Raw genomic sequence first — 19,137 nt, forward strand, 5'->3', positions numbered from 1 at the left:
TCATCTGTGTTTTCCTCCTTTTGGACTTTTTTTGCTTTGCACCTTCCCCACCATAACCTATTGTCTATGGAGGAGGAGTGAAAGCTTTAGATTCGTCAAAAATTCCAATCTCTGGTTTTCATTAGATCTCATGTTTTAGGGTCCCCTGATACCGTAAAACATCGATATCTCGATGATGGGTATGTATCTGTCTGTGTGTGTGTATGTATGTGTGTCACAGTTTCTTGGGGACTGTCTAAAGCTAAAACAGCTTGATGGAAAAATACCAAACTCAAAACTTAAGTCTGTTATGAGGTGACAATGTACTGATAAGGTTTTGAACCAAATCATGCAAGTTAAAGAGGCTCTCTAGAGGAACCCTCAAATACTGTAATTCTGCAATTAATTATGAATTCTTCTCATCAATTGCTATCATAATGATCTGTTTTTATGATTGGATAGAACAGCATCAGAGCGGTGAATAATTGCTGAAATGTTATAGAAATGTTTGGGCAACTTGGTTCCTAGGGCACAAAGCCAACTGACACTCACGTCTGAATTTTTTTTTTTTTGCACTACCCCTTACGTCTGTGCATTAGAAGCTTTTCTCTTTAGGAACCATTCCTGACCAGTTGCTGTATGTATCTTACTGGATATCCTTTGATTCCTTTTCTGCCAATTCCTCTTTTTATAACTCATCCTTGTTGGACACTCTTGTGGTATAGAGGGTCTGTGGCTCAGAAATACTGGTCATTTTAAATAAAAAATTTGACATACTCCCACTGGGCAGTGGAACAGGTGCGAGCTATCTACTGAGAAGTTGACTTGTTTCTGGGTTGGTGCAAGGTGGTCAGCCGTCCATGCATTGCCATGTCGGATTGTCTCATTATCAGCTGATTGCACCTGCAACTGCTCCCTAGCACATAAAAAGGGAGTGCAAGGAATGGGGGAAAAAACACAAAAAAAGGGGAAACACACAGGCATCAGAGTGGAGGCTAATGAAAGAAGAAAGGCCAAGAAGATGTGAGGGAAAGAGAGCGCCGATGCAGGAGTAAGGAAGCTGAAGAGAGTGGGCTCGAGAGAGAAGGCAGGCAGCTGGAAGGAGAGCCCCTGGAGAGGAGTTTGTGGCCGATGCTCGGGGTGGTTGAAATGGGTTACTACGGCTGAGCAAGTATGAGAAGCAGGAGTGACCAGGAGTGTGAATGACTTGCCACAGAAGGCAAGGAAGGCAGTGTGGGTTGATGAGGCTTGGAATGAGAGCCCCAATGTGAAAGCCATGGCCTTTGGGGACCCAAGCCTAGGTCCGTAGTGGGAGCCTTACTATAGCCATGGAATGGCAGGGACCCAGACACATGGAAGCATGCTGAGCCCCTAGGATCAGCAGAGTAGATGTCAGTTTAAAGAAAGATGCACCAAGCTAATAGAAAATCACAGTTTCCTGCCTGATGGTTTTTAACCTCATTTTTTAATGGGTCTATTTATTTGAATTTTAATCTGTCTCTTATTGTACTAATTATTTATTGACCTTTGCACTGTACTTTTGGACACTTTTGATTTGATTAGTTTTAATAAAAGTACTATGACACCTTTTTACCATCCCCTTGCTTTGTATGAGTGATCTTATTTGCCCGGCTCATTCCTCGGAAACATTACCGGCGGTGACTCTTCATCATCAATGAATAGTTTTGGCTATCTGCATGGTACAACTATTGGCTGAAGGCCCACAATGTGGCGCTATCCCTGTCTCTTTGGAATTCTTATTTTCTTTTATAATTTTAGTCCTTGGATCAATAGATCTTGGTTTTTATTTTTTTTTGCATTTTAATTTTATTGATTTTTTAAAAATCAAATAAAACTCCATGCACATAACGCAAGTTTTACAAAAAAAAAGAGAAAAAGAAAAAGGTTTGTAACAAATCACTAGATCTTATTGACTCAGTTACTTGTGTAGAAGTATTTTACCTGAGTTTTATCCTGATTACTATAGAAAAGTAAGTATACTAAGAAACAGTAGGCTTCTTCTCATATTGGTATTATGACACATTATGTTGATAATTTCTTCATATTTTATTACTTCTGTCTGTGCTTTGCTAATTGTTGTCGTTTCTCAGTATATATTTCAGAAATTTAAGTCCCCCGTTTTTAAAGCATCTCAATTTGATATTTTTATAATTTTAATTGGTACTGGTTTCTGCTTTTGGGTATCTATACCACACTCTCAATATCAGGCTGTGCAGCTTTCTAGTCCTGTCTACATATCCTAACTAAGGTGTTACTCATCTCCTGTTTAAACCAGTCAAGCTCCTTATGACCACTTCTTTGCATTACTGATGTTGGTTGTCTTTTCAAATGATGTGTATCCATTTACATTACACTCTTTCTCATCTGTTGGATTGGGACAAGTTTCTACTACTGATATAACATCATATTTATGTAACGAATGGGTTTTATTTGTAATACATCAAGTTTTAAAGAAAGTAATTTGTTATCCACTACTGATTGTATTTTTTTTTGTTCTTTATTTCACCTTATACACTTTCTTGTATTAGGAATTTGTTAGTTTTCGCATACCCCTTGGGGTCAGAGCGCAGGGACAGCAATTGTACAACACCCCTGGAGCAATTGAAGGTTAAGGGCCTTACTCAAGGGCCCAGAAGAGTAGGATCTCTTTTGGAAGTGATGGGAATTCAAATCGGCAATCTTCGGATACAAGCACCGATCCTTAGCCTCACAGCCACCACTCCGCCCAATTTTCTGCCTGTTCCCGTCTGGCAAGTAACTGGAGGTCTATATTGTGATGTGTCTTGCTACTGCATGGGCTGTGGGAAAGGAGAACAATGTTGGAGTGGAGTCTTGAAGGAAAGCGCTTTCTGAGGGCTCCGGGCACCTCCCTAGAGGTGATAGGGGTTAGGGTTAATTAATATTGTGTCCTGCCAAAAAGAAGTAGTGTGTGGTTGATGAGGAAAAGCACTGGATATAAAGTCATGTGCACTTGAGCCTCATGAAAAAGAAAAGCTGATCGAGTTGTCTTCTGATGTCACTCTGGTGTCCAGACATAAAATGCAATCATTGTCTCAATTTTGGAAATCACTAGAAAATGAATATTCAGCTTTGAGTTATAAATCTATCAAATTATTGGTCATTTTTTTGATTTCCTATTTGTGCGAAAAGACTTTTTCAGCCATGTCAATAAAAAAAACCAAACAGAGAAATTGAATGGATGCTAATGCAGCGCTTTGTCTCTCAGAAACAACTCTGCAGCCACGTATATCAAATTTTCTAACAAAGAAGCAGTAGCAGATGTTGCACTAAACAATTGTAATTGTATAACTGTATAACATATACCTATATAATAATAAAATACTATCTATATTGGTTTTTATTTGTGTCTTAGCTTTCAGCCTGTCCGCAAAATATTCATCCTATTTTCACCGGTCCGCAGGTGCACAAAGGTTGAAGAACACTGGTCTAGTCCCATCCTCTGTAGATGACCATCTATCCGCTACAGCCTGGTGTTATGTGGGCATCCCCTTGGCATGGTCTAGTCATTCAGGTTCTCAATAATGAGGGTCTTGAGAGCCGAATTACCCTCAGGGAATCATGCTACATGGTTGTAGTGCCATAACTAATACTCCCTCACAATGCAGTTAATGTGACTCATTCGGGACTCCATGAGCAACCGCTCATTTGACACAAAGTTAAATAAGTGGTACTCAAGGATTCTCCAAAGAGACAGAACTGAAAGAGTCCAGCCTTTGTCGCAGGTCATTGGATAGTGTCCATATCTCACAACCATATAGCAAAACAGGGAGCACCACAACTCTAAAGACTTAGTCTTTTTGCAAAGATTTCGGGAGCACCACACACCCCTGTCCAGTGATCTCATGAACCCCCCATGCTCTCTCAGAGTAGGAGCAACAAAACATCCCTGATGAACCCCACAATCAAAAGGAGAAAAAATGCAGAGGTTCTGCCTCCACTCTGCACAGCTCTCACAGTATCAGTGTAAAGGCTGGTCTTGATATCAAGCAACTTCAGGGGGAAATGCAAAGTCTCATGATGTTCTACAGGGCAGCATGATCAACTGAGTCGAATGCTTTATGAAAATCAACAAAGGCTGCAAAGAACCTCTGCGGATATTTGTGTTTGCGCTCAATGTGAACCCTCAGTGCTAGGATGTGGTTGATGGTAGACTTCTTAGATATAAAACCAGATGTTCCAGTCACTGGGAGGTGAGAAAGTGATCACCAATCCTATTAAAGATGACCCTAGCAAGGACCTTACCTAGCACCGAGAGCAGTATTATCCCCTCTTAGTTGCCACAGTTCAGGCAGTCACCCTTCCCATTTCCCAATAGGAACAACAAGTCCCGTTTTCCAGTCAGGTGGGTTGACACCCGTCTCCCAGATGGACACAGATTGCTTGCAATGCCAGGAAGACAGCCTTACCACCAGCTTGTAGAAGTTCACCCAGGATAACACAGATTCCTGCAGCCTTCCCTACCCTCAGCTGTTTCACCACCTGTACAATCTCAGTGAGATTGGATGGTTCACAGCTAATTGGAGGATCAGCCTCAAGGACTGTGGACCCAGAGATGTTCAACGTCCTAGCCGAAGAATCAGCCTTAAACAGCTGCTCAAAATAGCCAGCCCAGCGGATCACAACTGCAGCGTCATCCATAAGGATCGTTCCATCACCCTCCCTGACTGTGACACTCCAAGGAACAGATTTGGATGTGCATAATTCTTCGATTCTTTTGTAAGCAGGACATGTGTCACTAGACCATAAATGGTATGTCACTTGCTCACAGATTATTTTAACAAACACCTCCTTATCTGCCCTCAGAGCCCTTGCAGCTGTTCTTTTTAGTTCCAGCTACAGACCAAAGTTGCAACTCCTCTCAATGATATCCAGGGTGCACTGCAAGATGAAACACCTCCTTCTGGGAACACCAGTATCACTAACACAGCCCTCAGCAACCTTCAGAGGTTTGTGACAGATGCTATAAAGTACACTCTAGCACCATTATGTTGTCATTGAAATAACGACAATAATAATACAAAGTCAGAAAACATGAAAATGATCAAAAATGAATTTGATGCCAATGAAAGTCAAACTCGTTACAGCAGTGATAAAGTCAGCAATGCTTTTATAAAATGTTTTTTAGAAACAGAGCAGCATCACTAGTGATAAAAAATCTAGAACACATCATGGCAGAAATGTCAGTCCAGCAAAATGTAACTTTTACCTCTGGTATAGAAACTGTTATTGTTACAGATAAAATCAATTCTTCTGGACTGATTTTTTTCAGAAAAGATTTGTAATTGTCTCCGGTAATATACTTAGTCGTTCCATTAAAAGGCTCATTCAGTTTTTTGTTTTTAAAACATTCTTGCCACCTGTAAGACAAAAAAATGCAAATTAGACCGTTTGCATTATCCTTCCAGCAATATTAGCATCTTGGTTTTCCTCTTTAGCCACCTGATGCTATGCACGGTATAACACAAACTGACATCATTTCAAGATCTTGAGATTAGGAATTCCTGATTAAGTTGTACTGAACAAACTTGTCAGTATGAATTGCTAAATGATTCTGCAGTATAAAGGAAACACAATTTGTACATGAATGCTTAGTTATATGGACTTTAAACATGTTGCAGACTTAATTGTTTAAGCCAGCATTGTCTAAAATATTTTTTTTTAAATATACAGGTTTATACAAATCAGCCACATTAAAATCACTAATAGCTGAAGTAAATAACATTGAGTTTAAAAATACGATGGCACCTGTCAAGGGGTGGGATACATTTGACAGCAAGTAAACAGTAATTTTCTTGAATGTGATGTTTTGGAAGCAAGAAAAATGGCATGCATGTCTGAGTAACTTTGACAAGAGCCAAATTATGACGGCTAGACAACTGGGTCAGAGCATCTCCAAAATGACAGGTCTTGTAGGGTGTTCCCAATTTGCAGTGGTTAGTACCTTCCAAAAATGTTGCAAGGAAGGACAACCAGTGAGCTGGCAACAGGGTCATGGACGGCCATGGCTCATTGATACTGTATATGTGGAGAATGAACTCTATGCTGTATGGGAAGGAGGCAGTAGAGGCAGTGTGATGCTCTGGGCAACATTCTGCTGGGAAACCTTGGATCCTGGCTTTCATGTGGACATTACCTTGACACGTACCACCTGCATAAAAACTGTTGCAGACCACATACACACCTTCATGGCAATGGTATTCCCTGTTGGCAGTCATAAACTTTGTTCTTTAAAAGGTGGTAATGATGCACAACTTCTGTCACGCAAATGTAAGGTTTTGAAGACAATGGTGAGACCAGTAATGATCTATGAAGCTGAGACATGGGCAATAAAGGGAACACAGGAGAGGTTGGATGTGGCAGAAATGAGAATGATGAGATGGTTGTGTGTGTGTTAGAAAAAAATGATAGAATAAGAAATAAGACTAACAAAGGTAAAACAAAATAGGGAAAAAGAAAGTCTTAGAAAGTACAGGAAAGTAGGTTGAAGTGGTGCAGACATATGATGAGGAGAGAAAATAAATATGTGGGCAAAAGAGCGATGGGAATAGAAGTACAGGGGAGGAGGAAGGGAGCAATCATCATATGATTCTCTTCTGAAGCGATGAATGTGGATATGTACATGTAAAAAGATCTTAACTACAATCAGATGACATTATACTAACTGTATTTGTGGATTTCGTGATGTAAAAAGAAGAAGAATGAATAGATTTTGGGGTGTTTGATTTAAGTTTCCAGAGCATGTGCTGCGTGTTCAAATTTTGCCTGACTTAGCAATGTCACTTTCAGTTTGATATTTGACTCCATTTTCATATTATTGAATTTTACTTGTATATTTATTTCACAGAGTTGTAATAATACTGTTTATTTCATCTCAGCCCTGGTCTCCTTACTGCATGGCAGTGTTCTCCTCCTGTGTCCTTCCTACGTGGAGTTTGCATGCTCTCTCTGTGTCTATGTTGGTTTCCTCCCACATTCACTAAATTAGGCCTAGTGAGTTTGTGTGTGTGTGGTGTGTTCACCCTGTGATTGACTGGCGTCCTGTCCAGGGGATTGTTCCTGCCTTGCACTCAGAGGTGGCTGGGATGGGCTCCAGTCCCCTGTGACCCTGCTCAGTATTAAGTGGGCTTAGAAAATGGTATGGTGTGGTGTAGTGTGTTTATTTCATTAATTATGGTTTTCTATATATTTTCTTTTACCCTGAGTCTTTTCTGTACAGATTTTTTCACTATAAATCCAAGAAAGTGCACATATTTCCAGGCAAAATTGTACTCAAGAGTGATTTTTTAATTGCATCACAGTACCATACAATCCACATCTGCTACTTGTAGAACACATACTTACTTATTATAATTTTCCTTATAATTTGTCAACAGTGAACATATCGTGTTGAGGGTCGAGAAATCGTTCTCAGTGAAATTACTACAGTTTGAAGTAGAAAACCATTCTCGAATGTTACCACAGTGAAAAATTACACAGCTAGAGCTTGCATTCCCTAATAAAAAAAAAAAGAATTTCATTAAAAGTGATATAAATTGTCTTGTGAGGAAAATTGCTTATGACTACTTCATACACCAAAGATGTAGACCTTAATGAACAGATTCAGTATTGGAGAAGCAATCATCTACAAGGTGCAAAATATGTCAGCAGAGGTTAGCATGGCAAGAGGCATCATTTACTGTGTTTTACAGAATGGCAGGTGAGAACATTGTACCTACTGTTCATTTGTGTCATCCTTGTAATGGAGCTCAGTACATTTAATATGAAAATTCACTCTGCTTTTGGCTTTATATTGTATTTTTAAAGATGTTCTTGAATTTTCTTAAGCAATTCTTTAGGCATTGTAGGTTTTTTAAAGACCTCAACGTTATAAAAGCTGAAGAAATGTGACCTGACTGAGTTTTGAGACCTTTAAAATCATCACATCAAGAAATATGACACTATCTTTGAGTTTGGGGCAGAGAAGTTAAGATATAAACTTAAGAATTTGTATGACCATAAGGATGGCTGTTCAGTCAGTGAAGCTTGTTTGACTAGCAAATCTCTTAGATGTTTTGATATCTCAGTCAGATGTTTCTTAGAGCTATCACGGCCTCTGTTTCAGCTACACGACTTACAAAATCCTTTTTGTGAAGTGCTTTCAGCTTTTCATTTAAAATATTCTTTTGCCTAATTTTTACTAGTGTCTTCGTATATGCAATCCATTATATAATTGAACAAATTTTGCTGCAATAAATTTAGTTGTCCCATTGAAATTTCTGAAGACATACAGTAGATTAGGTCTTTGCTTACAGTACCTCACTTGTTAAAGACTCAAGAAGTTTAATCATCTTACCCTACACTCCCAGGAGATGCCCTTGGCTGTTCATTTTCACACAGTTTTGTGGTATAGTGGGTCCATGGCTCAGAAAAAGAGGGCCATTTTTAAATAAATAATTCCCTGGCTTGTTCTCTGTGGGTGTGCAGGCTCACACAACTGCTGGAAACCAGAGGGGCTTCCTGCGGTGCACGATTGAGAGGCTGCACCCACACAGACATACAAGAATTAGCCGGGCACATGAAAGAGGGGATTGGAAAGAGAAATGGAAGAATGAAAAAAAAGGAAGGAGTTTAGGAAAATGAGTCAGAGTGGCAGAGTGATCCCAACCCAACCAACCTGGAAAGGAGTCTCTCTTTGAGCTGCCTTTCCCAAGGTTTCTTCCATTTTTTCCCTACAAGGGTTTTTTTTGGGAGTTTTTTCTTGTCTTCTTAGAGAGTCAAGGCTGGGGGGCTGTCAAAAGGCAGAGCCTGTTAAAGCCCATTGTGGCACTTCTTATGTGAGTTTGGGCTATACAAAAATAAATTGTATTTTATTGATCCAGTGCAAGTGTGCAAACAAGAGGCAGAGTCCCTAGAGGAGTGTGCAAAAGGTGCTTGAAGGCTGATGGCCACTCCAGCTCAGTGACCTGGGATCTGTATTAGCAGAAGCGCTGCTCGGTAGGAGCGACTCACTGAAGAGGGGTGTGAGAGGCTCAGAGAGGCATTCTGCAGGTGGTGCCATGGACCGCAGGTGAGTGAGCCTGGCAGCAGGAGTCAGAGGTTTGATGTGGTGCTCCACCAGGAGCCAGAGAGGGCTACAAGGGAGCACCATGGAAGAGTGGCTGAACTGCAGATTAGGCGCCTCCTTGGCGGCACAGACCCGTCAGGGTTAAGCCAAGGAGATGGCAGCTTTTTAAGGTGTGCACCCCGGCTCATGGTTTTTAAAGGACATTTTTCTGCCGTGTTTTAACATCCTTTTGAAGGATTATTTATTTGATTGGTTTTAACCTCCACATGGACGCTGTTCTGTTTTTATGAGTTGTTTATCTAATGACTATTGGACATTTTGATTTTGGTTTGTTCTTATTAAAACCATTTGGCACATTTGTGCACCCACCCCTTGCTTCATGTCATGTCTTCATCTGCTGGCTGCTCCAGTTACGTTATTGACAGTGTCGGGTTCACGAGGCTCCCAAGATAGGAGTGGGAGCATGGAGCTGACCCAAATGTCACAAGTTTCTAGAGTTGGTGGGTTGTTTTTGTAGTGCGTACAGTAAGAAGTACAGGTGTGGCCTCAGAAACTCAATAGATAAGTTGAGTTTAAGGTCCTTTAATTCGTTCTCCTATTACCAGGCAGGATTTATCAAACCTGGGTTGCCATTTCTAAAGCCCACTCATCCAGAAATGGGCTTCCTTTAGACGTTCTTGATACTGGATATCCCTTTTGGAAACCTTCCATTTTAATTGCCACTGATTTGAAACTGGTTTATTTTAGAACTCCACACTCTCTAACCCATTTTTCACATTCATCATCCACCATAAATGCAACCTACACATTTTGATGTCCTTTGTCCACCTGAGTGGTCTCACACGCATCGGATATCTGAGTCCGTAAGCAGCTAGAAAAACCTGATCTGCAAAGTGCAAAGCTACGTGACGCTGACTGCCTTAATGAAACAGTTTTGCAATGTGTTGTAAGTCTACAATTGTACTCCTGCTGCCCAAAATAACAAATGTTTTAAATTCGTCTCAAATACATACATCTGCCTGGAAATGTAAAAGAATGAAGGAAAATAGAGAACATCACCTACAAGTTATTAAATTTGAAAACTTCACCATTTCCATTAACAAAAGTGGTAGATCAGTAAATAAACCTTGTTATGAAGCAGTATAATTTTGTTTCAAGATTCTGCAACATCTAAAAAATGTCACAGTATTTGATGTTATCGATGATGGTTTTCTTTGCATTGTGCTTCTGTTGTTCTCTTTGCTTTATATCCCTGTTCTCTTGGTACTTAAGCTAATAAAACCTTACATTGTAACTCCTAACATGCGGTGACAAGATAAACAGCATAACACAGTAATAATATGTGCTCCTCCAGTGATAATGTCATTTTGTCCACTAACCAAAATATTTAGCTCATTCTTTCATGCTTCACTTTACATTAATTTTATGAGCAGCTTGAAGAAATGACACAGAAAAAAACATTGTAGATACTTACATTCTGTAAAAGTTGCATTAAAATCAAATTTGGTATAATTATTATAATTCACAGCCATAAGGTTTACTGTTACATTAGGAAATGAAACGGTTGAGTTTTTGACATTAACTGCTCCTGAACATTGCACACTGCAGTTATCTGGTGAATTGTTTGATTCCATTTTACAGGACGGCAAAGTATTTTTAAGATCATCTATGATATTCACTGTATGTTGATTTAGATGAAGTGTTGTTAGTAATGCCCCATTTTTATCCAGTGTCATTGTCATCTTGTCATTTCCTAAATAGAACATGCAGAGGATGAAAAGGTGTTAATGATCAAATCACTTTATAAATATCTAATATTTAATAATCTAATATTGTGTATAGATAGACAGAAAGAACTTTATTTGTCTCCAGGGGGAAATTTGGCTTTTTACAGAAGCTCTTTAAATACTTAAATAGATAGATAAATAAATATATAAACACAAACGCTATGGTTGCACACTCACAATAGACCTGACAATGTATGAAAGTGCGACAGTCAATAGATGTTTCTTTGGTTGAGATTGTAGCAATGCTCTAGAAATGCAATGTAGAACATGAATGTATATCAGGCTCCATTTAGGCAAAAAATAATCATATAATTTGAGTACACACCTGTGGTGAAACCACTGCAATTCATTGGGTGCACCATCATTGCATAAAAAAATATGATTTGAGTATGCATCTGCAACTGGCACTGGCGCATAGTTTGAATCGCCTACAGTCCCAAGCATACAGTCACAACAGTTTGACTGCAGATGCATACTCAAATCGGATGATTTACTGGCCTGCTGACAGCACTGCCACTGTACCAGACATTTGGCACACTTGTCCAGTACATCATTTGTTAAAAGCCATGGCAGAATACAAATGTTAATTTAAAAGAATTGCAGAAACAAAAACTGGATAACGTTACAGTGTGAAGCTACAGTGAGGCAGTGGACAACTAACCAATGTGTCTGTGGAAAAAGCAACATTCAATTTACAAAGTCCGTTGTAAGCAGAAAAGCCAACAGGAAACATATTCTTACCAGAAAAAAATATTATCCATTTGAAAATGAAAGAACGGGCTAGGTATTCTTTAAAATGTACAAAAATAAAGGCTTCATTTTAGAACAAAATTTTTTGTGGCAAATTAATACATACCATACCTATGAATAAAATAACTTTGACCTGAAAAATACCAAACTTTAAATACTGCACGTTTATCCTGCCCTCAGGAAGAAACAACTTCAGCTCCACCTCGCTGGCATCCACCTCTTCATCTCCAACTAAACCTAAAGTTCAGTTTCCAATGTTTTACCTACAGCATGTTGTTAAGACTTTCTACAATCAGACAATTAAATCTTTGCTATTTAAATGAACAGTCACTATTATCTTCTAATTATAAAGCTATTTGTGCTTTTAGAAACAGATTTTTATTAGTTCAAAAATGACAAAAGCAAAGCTAATAATAAATAAGTGTAAGATACATTGAGAAAAGGCAGGAGCTTTGCAGATGACAACAAAATGAAGTGATCAGTGGAGACAAAAGACACCATAAATATGTTTTCAAAGCAAGACTAATAAGATTTATTCAATTTAATATAATAAGTTAAAAGGTGTTATACAGAGGTAACAATTTAGAAGTATAAATACAAGAAATACATCCTTTTGAAAATATGATGAAGTGAAAGTTGTCTTTAAAAATTGCTATACCTAAATACAAGGGGCAGTCAAAAAGTTCCTGGAAATGTTATATAGTGGGAGAGTGAGAGATCAGATTATGCACACATTGTTGTGGAAGGGAGCGCAGCACTTCTGTAGACCAGTTACAACAGGTCTGAATTGGTTTCGGCATGTAGTATTGTTTTAATTACCATTTGAGTTAGATGTGTGCGTAGTCATTTGTTGCAATGTCGCAGTCTGAACAATGTGCTAACATCAAATTCATGTGCAAATTGGGGAAATCAGCTTCAGGTATGCTACCAGCAAGTACTGTGTTTTAATTTCTGCTTTTGGTTTTCTCTGTTTCTTTGGATTCTCTGATTTTTGACCACTGTCACATGCATGGGTATGGGTGGCAGCATAAGGGGTATGGTAATGGCAATTGCCCACCAAAGCAGGAGTCGATGCTGTGGACTAATGCCTTCTCTCTTCCTCCTTCTTTAAAATGGAAGACTGACAGTCACTCCACTGCTGATGTCACTATCATTTTCCTCCCTCCTGGACCCTCCCTTTCGTGTCAAGTCACCACATAGCCCAGAACCAGTCATTTTGCTTCAGATATATACTGAGCTCCCAGCTGAAAAGACGTAATGTGAAATTGTTGCATGCTTCGTTGTTTTTCAACTCTTGCAGTTATATGGGATCACCAAGGTGATGCCCCAGCTCTTTAATGTGGCTGTGTCTCCTCTTTTACAATACTGACTATTAACCCATAAACAATGGAACCAGCTATAGTCGGTTCCCAATGTAATTTTCCAGCATTCTGGAACTGATCAGTCAGTACTGTACATTCATTGAGCAGCCAGCTCAAGACCACTGCTGCCCCCTGCAGCATCACTGTCCCTGGGATTCAGCCGCTGCACTAGCCTGTAAGCATCAGCGCTGGCCTCTGTGTGCTTGTGTGCAGCCAGTTCAAGTGCAGTTGACTCTGTGATTTACTGAATTTCGTCAGTGGCGTCAGTTGCACCTTGTACATATAATAATAGATTGTTGCAGTAGTTTTTTTTTTTAATAGTTTTTACAGTTCATTGACAGTGTGTAAAATGATCAGTGTTGCAGTAATTGTGATCCTCTTTGCATGAAAAAAAATGTGTCCCATTAAAATTTCACTTTTCTTGGTGAATTGTGACGTTTCCTTAAAAATTGCAGCAAAAAAGTATTTTTATATATAATAAACTCAATAATAAATGTCAAGCCATCTGTAAGCTTAGAACGCCGATTCTTCAAAACGTTTAAGGAACGCTGAAATATCTTCGTAGTACATGTTTAATTATTCCATCTATCTATCCATTCAGGTTTGTGCCAGTCCCAGCAAGAATACAGCGCGATTCATGAACAATCCCTGGATGGGGCACCAGCTCATCGCTACCACTGTGGCAGCCTGCCTACATGTTTAATTATTAACAGTATACAATTTTTAAATGAAGTTAAAAATGTATCTGTATAATGTAATATACAAATTTTAATGGATTTCATCTTAAAAATGATACCAAGACCTCCAAGAACATAGCTCTTGGAAATCTAAATCAACTCAGAAGCCAGTTTTCATCATCTGTAAATACATGCTCTATTCAATTGAATTGAATTGAATTACTTTATTGTTATTATATGGTAAAATTATTAACTTATTTTCTTATAAAATGATAAAATAATAATAATACAATGAAAAATATACAATATGAAAGCATAAGTACAATATACGTGTACATATAGCATACATAGTGCAAATGGTTCATAAAGTGGCTCAGGTTGTACAATATTACAAACTGTTTTGCAAATTTACAGTCAAGTAAACTTACAAGTACAAACCATTCTACCAGGAGCACTTTGATGAACTGATTGAGTACATTTAGAGCTCTTGGGATAAAACTGTTTCTGAACTGTGATGTCCCAAAATAAAAGGCTCTGAAGCATTTGCTGAATGGTAGAAGTTGAAATAGACTGTGTGCATGGCCAAGGCAGCGTGTGTTATAAATGTTCTCCATGGTAGATGCTGTATCCCGATAATCCTCTCCACCATAGAGCTTTCTGATCAGCTGCTGTACAGCTGTGATTTCACACTCAGATACAGTGAGTTAAAATACTCTGAGTGGTGCTCTGAGAGAAACAACACTAAATCAGCTGTGGTATTTGGAATAGTTTGGCCATTCCATGGACCATTATATTATTACAGATTGATTACAATCAGTACAATCAGATGCCTTAAATTTATAAACAATATGCAATTAATTGCAGTGTATTTGATAAAGCCACGTCAGGGTTGTGAATCTAAAAAAGAAAGCGAAACTGCACAGGAACAGTAACACTGCTTTGACGTTGGGTGCAGCCTGAGGAGAAAACGTGTGTACACAATGGATTGTGCTGCCGTGAGAATATGCGTGGCTTTACAGCAAGTTTAGCTTTTAAACATCTTGAAGTTTGCATGGAAACAGGTATATGCAATATTTTTGTGCGTTTGTACCATTTATACATGAGGTCCCTAGTCTTTTTGGTAAAAGGAATTCCAAGCATCTGCTCAATGCCACTGTTGACAGTCTAGTACAGGGCTATTCAATTGGCGGCCCGCGGGCCACATGCGGCCCAAAATCAACCTCCGAGTGGCCCAGCCCGTGGTTCCACCCATAGATAATAAATTAATATATATTATTCATAAATTGTTATAATATATATTATAATATAATATAATTTAGTATATATATTATATTAATATAAATATATAGTATATTAATATAAATATAAAGTATTTATGTCTATGGTCCCGCCAAAAACGCGCATTCCTACGCAAATTACGTAGCCTGCAACACGCAAACAATGCAGAGCGTACCGATAGTAGCTTAGATTACTATCAATATGTCTTTCTCAACACTGAAACGTAAAATTGCCAATGAAAACCGTAAGTTTAACCCTGCCTGGACTGACAAATACGTGTTTATTTTACCGCCACATCCAAACGCCAAACCGATGTGTTTAATTTGTAATGATTGCGCTGGAGTATTTAAAGATTACAATGTGCGGAGGCATCATGTTGATAAACACCACACTTTTCGCACCAATTTTCCAGAGGGATCTCAAGAGAGGGCGCAAAAGTGCAGAGTTTGATTGCATCTTACAACCGGAGCAGTGCTACCATGGTGCGGTCATTCACAGCCCAAGAGAGAGCTACTGCAGCTAGGGTTGCCACCCGTCCTTTAAAATACGGAATCGTCCCGTATTTGAGAATGAAATTGCGCTTGGCCCCCGCTGCAGTATGCGTCCCTTATTTTTTTTGTATTAAAAGTGGTAACCCTAACTGCAGCATCCCTTCGTGTTTCCTGGATACTGGCAAAAAAGAAAAGGCCATTCACAGACTCTGAAACCGTCAAGGACTGTATGCTGGCTGTCGTGGATGAGGTGATAAATGACGCTCAAATTAAAATGAGCGTGGTATCTGCTATAAAAAACCTACCCCTGTCAGACACTTCAAACATTCGTAGGGTTGAAATTCTTGCTGCAGATGTGTATGAAACGCTGTTAGGAGACCCGATGAAAGCTGATACTATGTCTATAGCAGTAGATGAGTCCACAGACAAAACTGATACTGCTCAGTTGTGCATATATGTCCGTTTTTTTAAAGGCAAATGCTTCCGAGAGGAGCTGCTAGGCCTACTGCCGTTAGAAGGACACACAACTGGCGATATAGTCTTTGGGAAAATTTCCGCCTTTTTTAAAGACAGTGGTCTGGATATGAAGTATGGAGGAATATTTCGGACAAAATGAAATAAATAAATAAATGCGTAAATAAATAAAAGTACTGTGAAATGTGAGCATAAATAAATAAATGTGTCATGAAATGACAGCCTTAATAAATAAATATGTCATGAAATGAGAGCATAAATTACGGAAGCGTATTACTGCCACGACATAATAAAAAAAATATGCTCACTATCACGTTATAACGTGAAAATATTACATCATAACGTGAAAACATCACGTTAAAATGAGAAATCGTATCATGTGATAACGTGAAAATATAAGATTATAACGTGAAAACATCACGTTAAAATGACAAATAGTATCACGTTAAAACGTGATACTATTTCACGTAATTACGTGATAAAGTTTCATGTTATAACGTGAAACTTTTTTGGTTATCCAGTGAGGAGTGCACGTCTGCAAATGAAACGGTCAGATGGCTCATTTACACGACTTGATCAAATTCTACTTTATGCTTGGGGTCAGACATGGAGAGATTCTGCTCCTGCTGACTAAGGTGGATGGTTTTGTAATAAGTATGCGTACACTGAGAAGAATTTTAAAAGGCATGGGGCTTTACAGAAGAAAGAATCAGTCCGACATTTTGGAGGTAGCATCATTTCTCATTTGTCTCTTTTGTCATTTCATGACATATTTACTTATTAAGGCTGTCATTTCATGACACATTTATTTATTTATGCTCACATTTCACAGTACTTTTATTTATTTACGCATTTATTTATTTATTTATTTATTTCATTTTGTCCGAAATATTCCTCCATAATGAAGCGTGTGTGCATGCTTGTGTCAGAAGGGGACCTTGTTTTTCAATTTCCTGGATAATCCAGTTACTGGTTGTGTCAGGATTGTTTTTGTAAGTATTAGTTGTCTTGCAAAGGAGTCGCCGCTTTGAAGTCTTGCCTTGGAGGATTTCTGTATTTACCTGACTTGGCAATTAACATTTTTGACAATATTGGTTTCTAAACAGCAGATCTGTACTCATTAATGGTTGGTAACAATACATTTTGTTAACTCGTGTTTTCATTATTTGTTAAACCCAGGAAATTTAGCTGTGCCACTTGTTTAATCTGGTTTTGCAGAACTGATAATTGCAGGGACTGAAGGAGATTTAAGCTCTGGCCAGGAGAAGGCAAGAGGAGGGGACGGTCCACTGAGAACGCTGCCAAGACACCCGGACAGAGCACAGAGGCTCGCAGGCTGACAAGGGTACGTGGCTGGCACGACGTGAGGCACAAGGACGGCAATACTTCCAGGGAGGAAGAGACAGCTCTACAAGGAGACGCCAGTTGTGGGTCCAGCGAGAGAGGGAAGCCGCATGAAAGGACCGAGCAAAGCTGGCAGACAAGAAATAAGGCGTGCCTAATTCACAGCAATACAAGGAGCCCAGAGTGGACAAAAAAAGGAACAGCGAAGAGACACCAACAGGGATTCCACGATTCTCTTGGAAACAAGTGTCCGGTGAACAGAGTGCATCCGTGGACAGTTGAACAATTAAGTGTTGGGGTAACACTGAGAACAAAGAGGACTTTGCACCACTACAGGTTGTATCATCCAATTCATGTTTTTAATGGACTTTTAGAGTGTGGACTGGGGGCTTTCCTTTCTAAGATAAGAAATTTTCTTCATGATACTGTTAGATTTGGTTTATGTTCATTTATCTTTTTCATGTACTTATTATTGTCTAGTGTAATAGAAGTTACTTCCTGAAATTGCTGTTGTGTCTTTCATTGTGTGTTTACTCACCGCCCAATTTAAAGAAACCTGTGTGCTATCATTGGTAAATTTCAGGAGTTCCCAGTCTCTTAATAAAACTGGGTGGCGTAGTCGGATATTTGGATGGTGTCTAGTTAGATTACCTGAAAGTGTGACCAGACACCTGTTACACTTGTGACAGATGGGGCTCCGTCCATGACAGGGAAAGTGAATGGTTTGGCAGCACGTTGGTCCGCTGTTGCACCTCAGTTGATCTCCTTACACTGCATTGTGCATCAGGCGGTGTTGTGCGCAAAACTAAGCGGGGCGCTCAAAACGACAATGGACAGCGTTATGGCTATAATTAATTTTATTCGCTCCACATCAAGCCTCCAACACCGCTTATTCCGCATGCTGCTGTCAGAAATGTCTGCTGAGCACCACGACCTTCTTTTGCATAATGACGTGAGATGGCTGTCCAAAGGCAAAGCACTGGAGCGTTTCTGCGGTCTCAGAGAAGAGATCATAATTTTCCTACGCGGCAGCAAGCAAAAAAAGGCAGAAACGCACCTGATTCGCATACTGGACGACAACTTCATGGCCGATGCCTGCTTTCTGAGCGACATATTCAAACACCTGAACGATCTCAATTTGGGACTACAAGGCAGAGACAAAACTGTCATCGACCTTGTGGAACAGATGCGCGCATTCCAAGTTAAACTGGACCTTTTCGCAAATGATTTGAGCACAGGCCGAATGCTGCATTTTCCGACACTCCGCACAAATCTGCATCTCATCCCCCAAACAAATCACGGATGTGATGACAGATTTCATTGCGATTTTGAAAAATAACTTTGCTGGTCGATTGGATGGACTTGATCTGCCCACAGAGTTGGCCGTTTTTGTCAGAGACCCGTTCACTGTTGCAATAGAAGGGGACTTATCCGCCAGAGCTAAGAAACTGGTCCCTCCCATTGACGAACACTCGAACTTGTTGACATGCAGTCATCTGTAACCATGGCACAGCAGCTTTCCACTAACGGGCCTGCAATGTTTTGGACTGATGTCAACGCACATCAGTTCCCTAACATTAAGAAAGTAGCGATCGTCATGCTCAGTATGTTTGGATCAACATATACATGTGAGTCAAGTTTTTCACACATGAACTCCATAAAAAGCAACTCTCGTTGCTCCCTGACTGACCATACTCTCCACCAATGCCTTCGAATTGCATTGACAACTTACGAGCCTAAAGTCACTGCTCTCGTTCAAAACAAAAAATGTCACTTCTCCCACTAAATCAGCAGGGTAACTGTAGCCTACAATACATCAATATAATGTGGGATGCGTAACAGAGGCATGCCTAATCACACATGGTGATTTAAAATATGTTCCCTCAATGTTGTTATAGTTGTGAATACTGT

The 19,137-nt window shown here is 39.4% G+C and overlaps 1 protein-coding gene across 3 annotated transcripts in view; it reads right to left on the reverse strand.

Annotated features, from left to right (window-relative positions):
• The window catches only part of LOC120535390 (adhesion G-protein coupled receptor G6-like), a 56,365-nt gene that overhangs the window by 26,921 nt on the left and 10,307 nt on the right, over nucleotides 1-19,137 (reverse strand). For all 3 annotated transcript variants that reach the window (XM_039763208.1, XM_039763206.1, XM_039763207.1), the window contains exons 3-5: nucleotides 10,539-10,817; nucleotides 7,363-7,513; nucleotides 5,228-5,378 (exon numbers count right to left, since the gene is read on the reverse strand). In XM_039763208.1, the coding sequence (XP_039619142.1) occupies nucleotides 5,228-5,378; nucleotides 7,363-7,513; nucleotides 10,539-10,817 (581 nt within the window). The remainder of the gene's footprint in view (nucleotides 1-5,227; nucleotides 5,379-7,362; nucleotides 7,514-10,538; nucleotides 10,818-19,137) is intronic.

The sequence above is a fragment of the Polypterus senegalus genome, chromosome 9 (assembly GCF_016835505.1).
Source record: "Polypterus senegalus isolate Bchr_013 chromosome 9, ASM1683550v1, whole genome shotgun sequence".
Lineage (NCBI taxonomy): Eukaryota > Metazoa > Chordata > Cladistia > Polypteriformes > Polypteridae > Polypterus > Polypterus senegalus.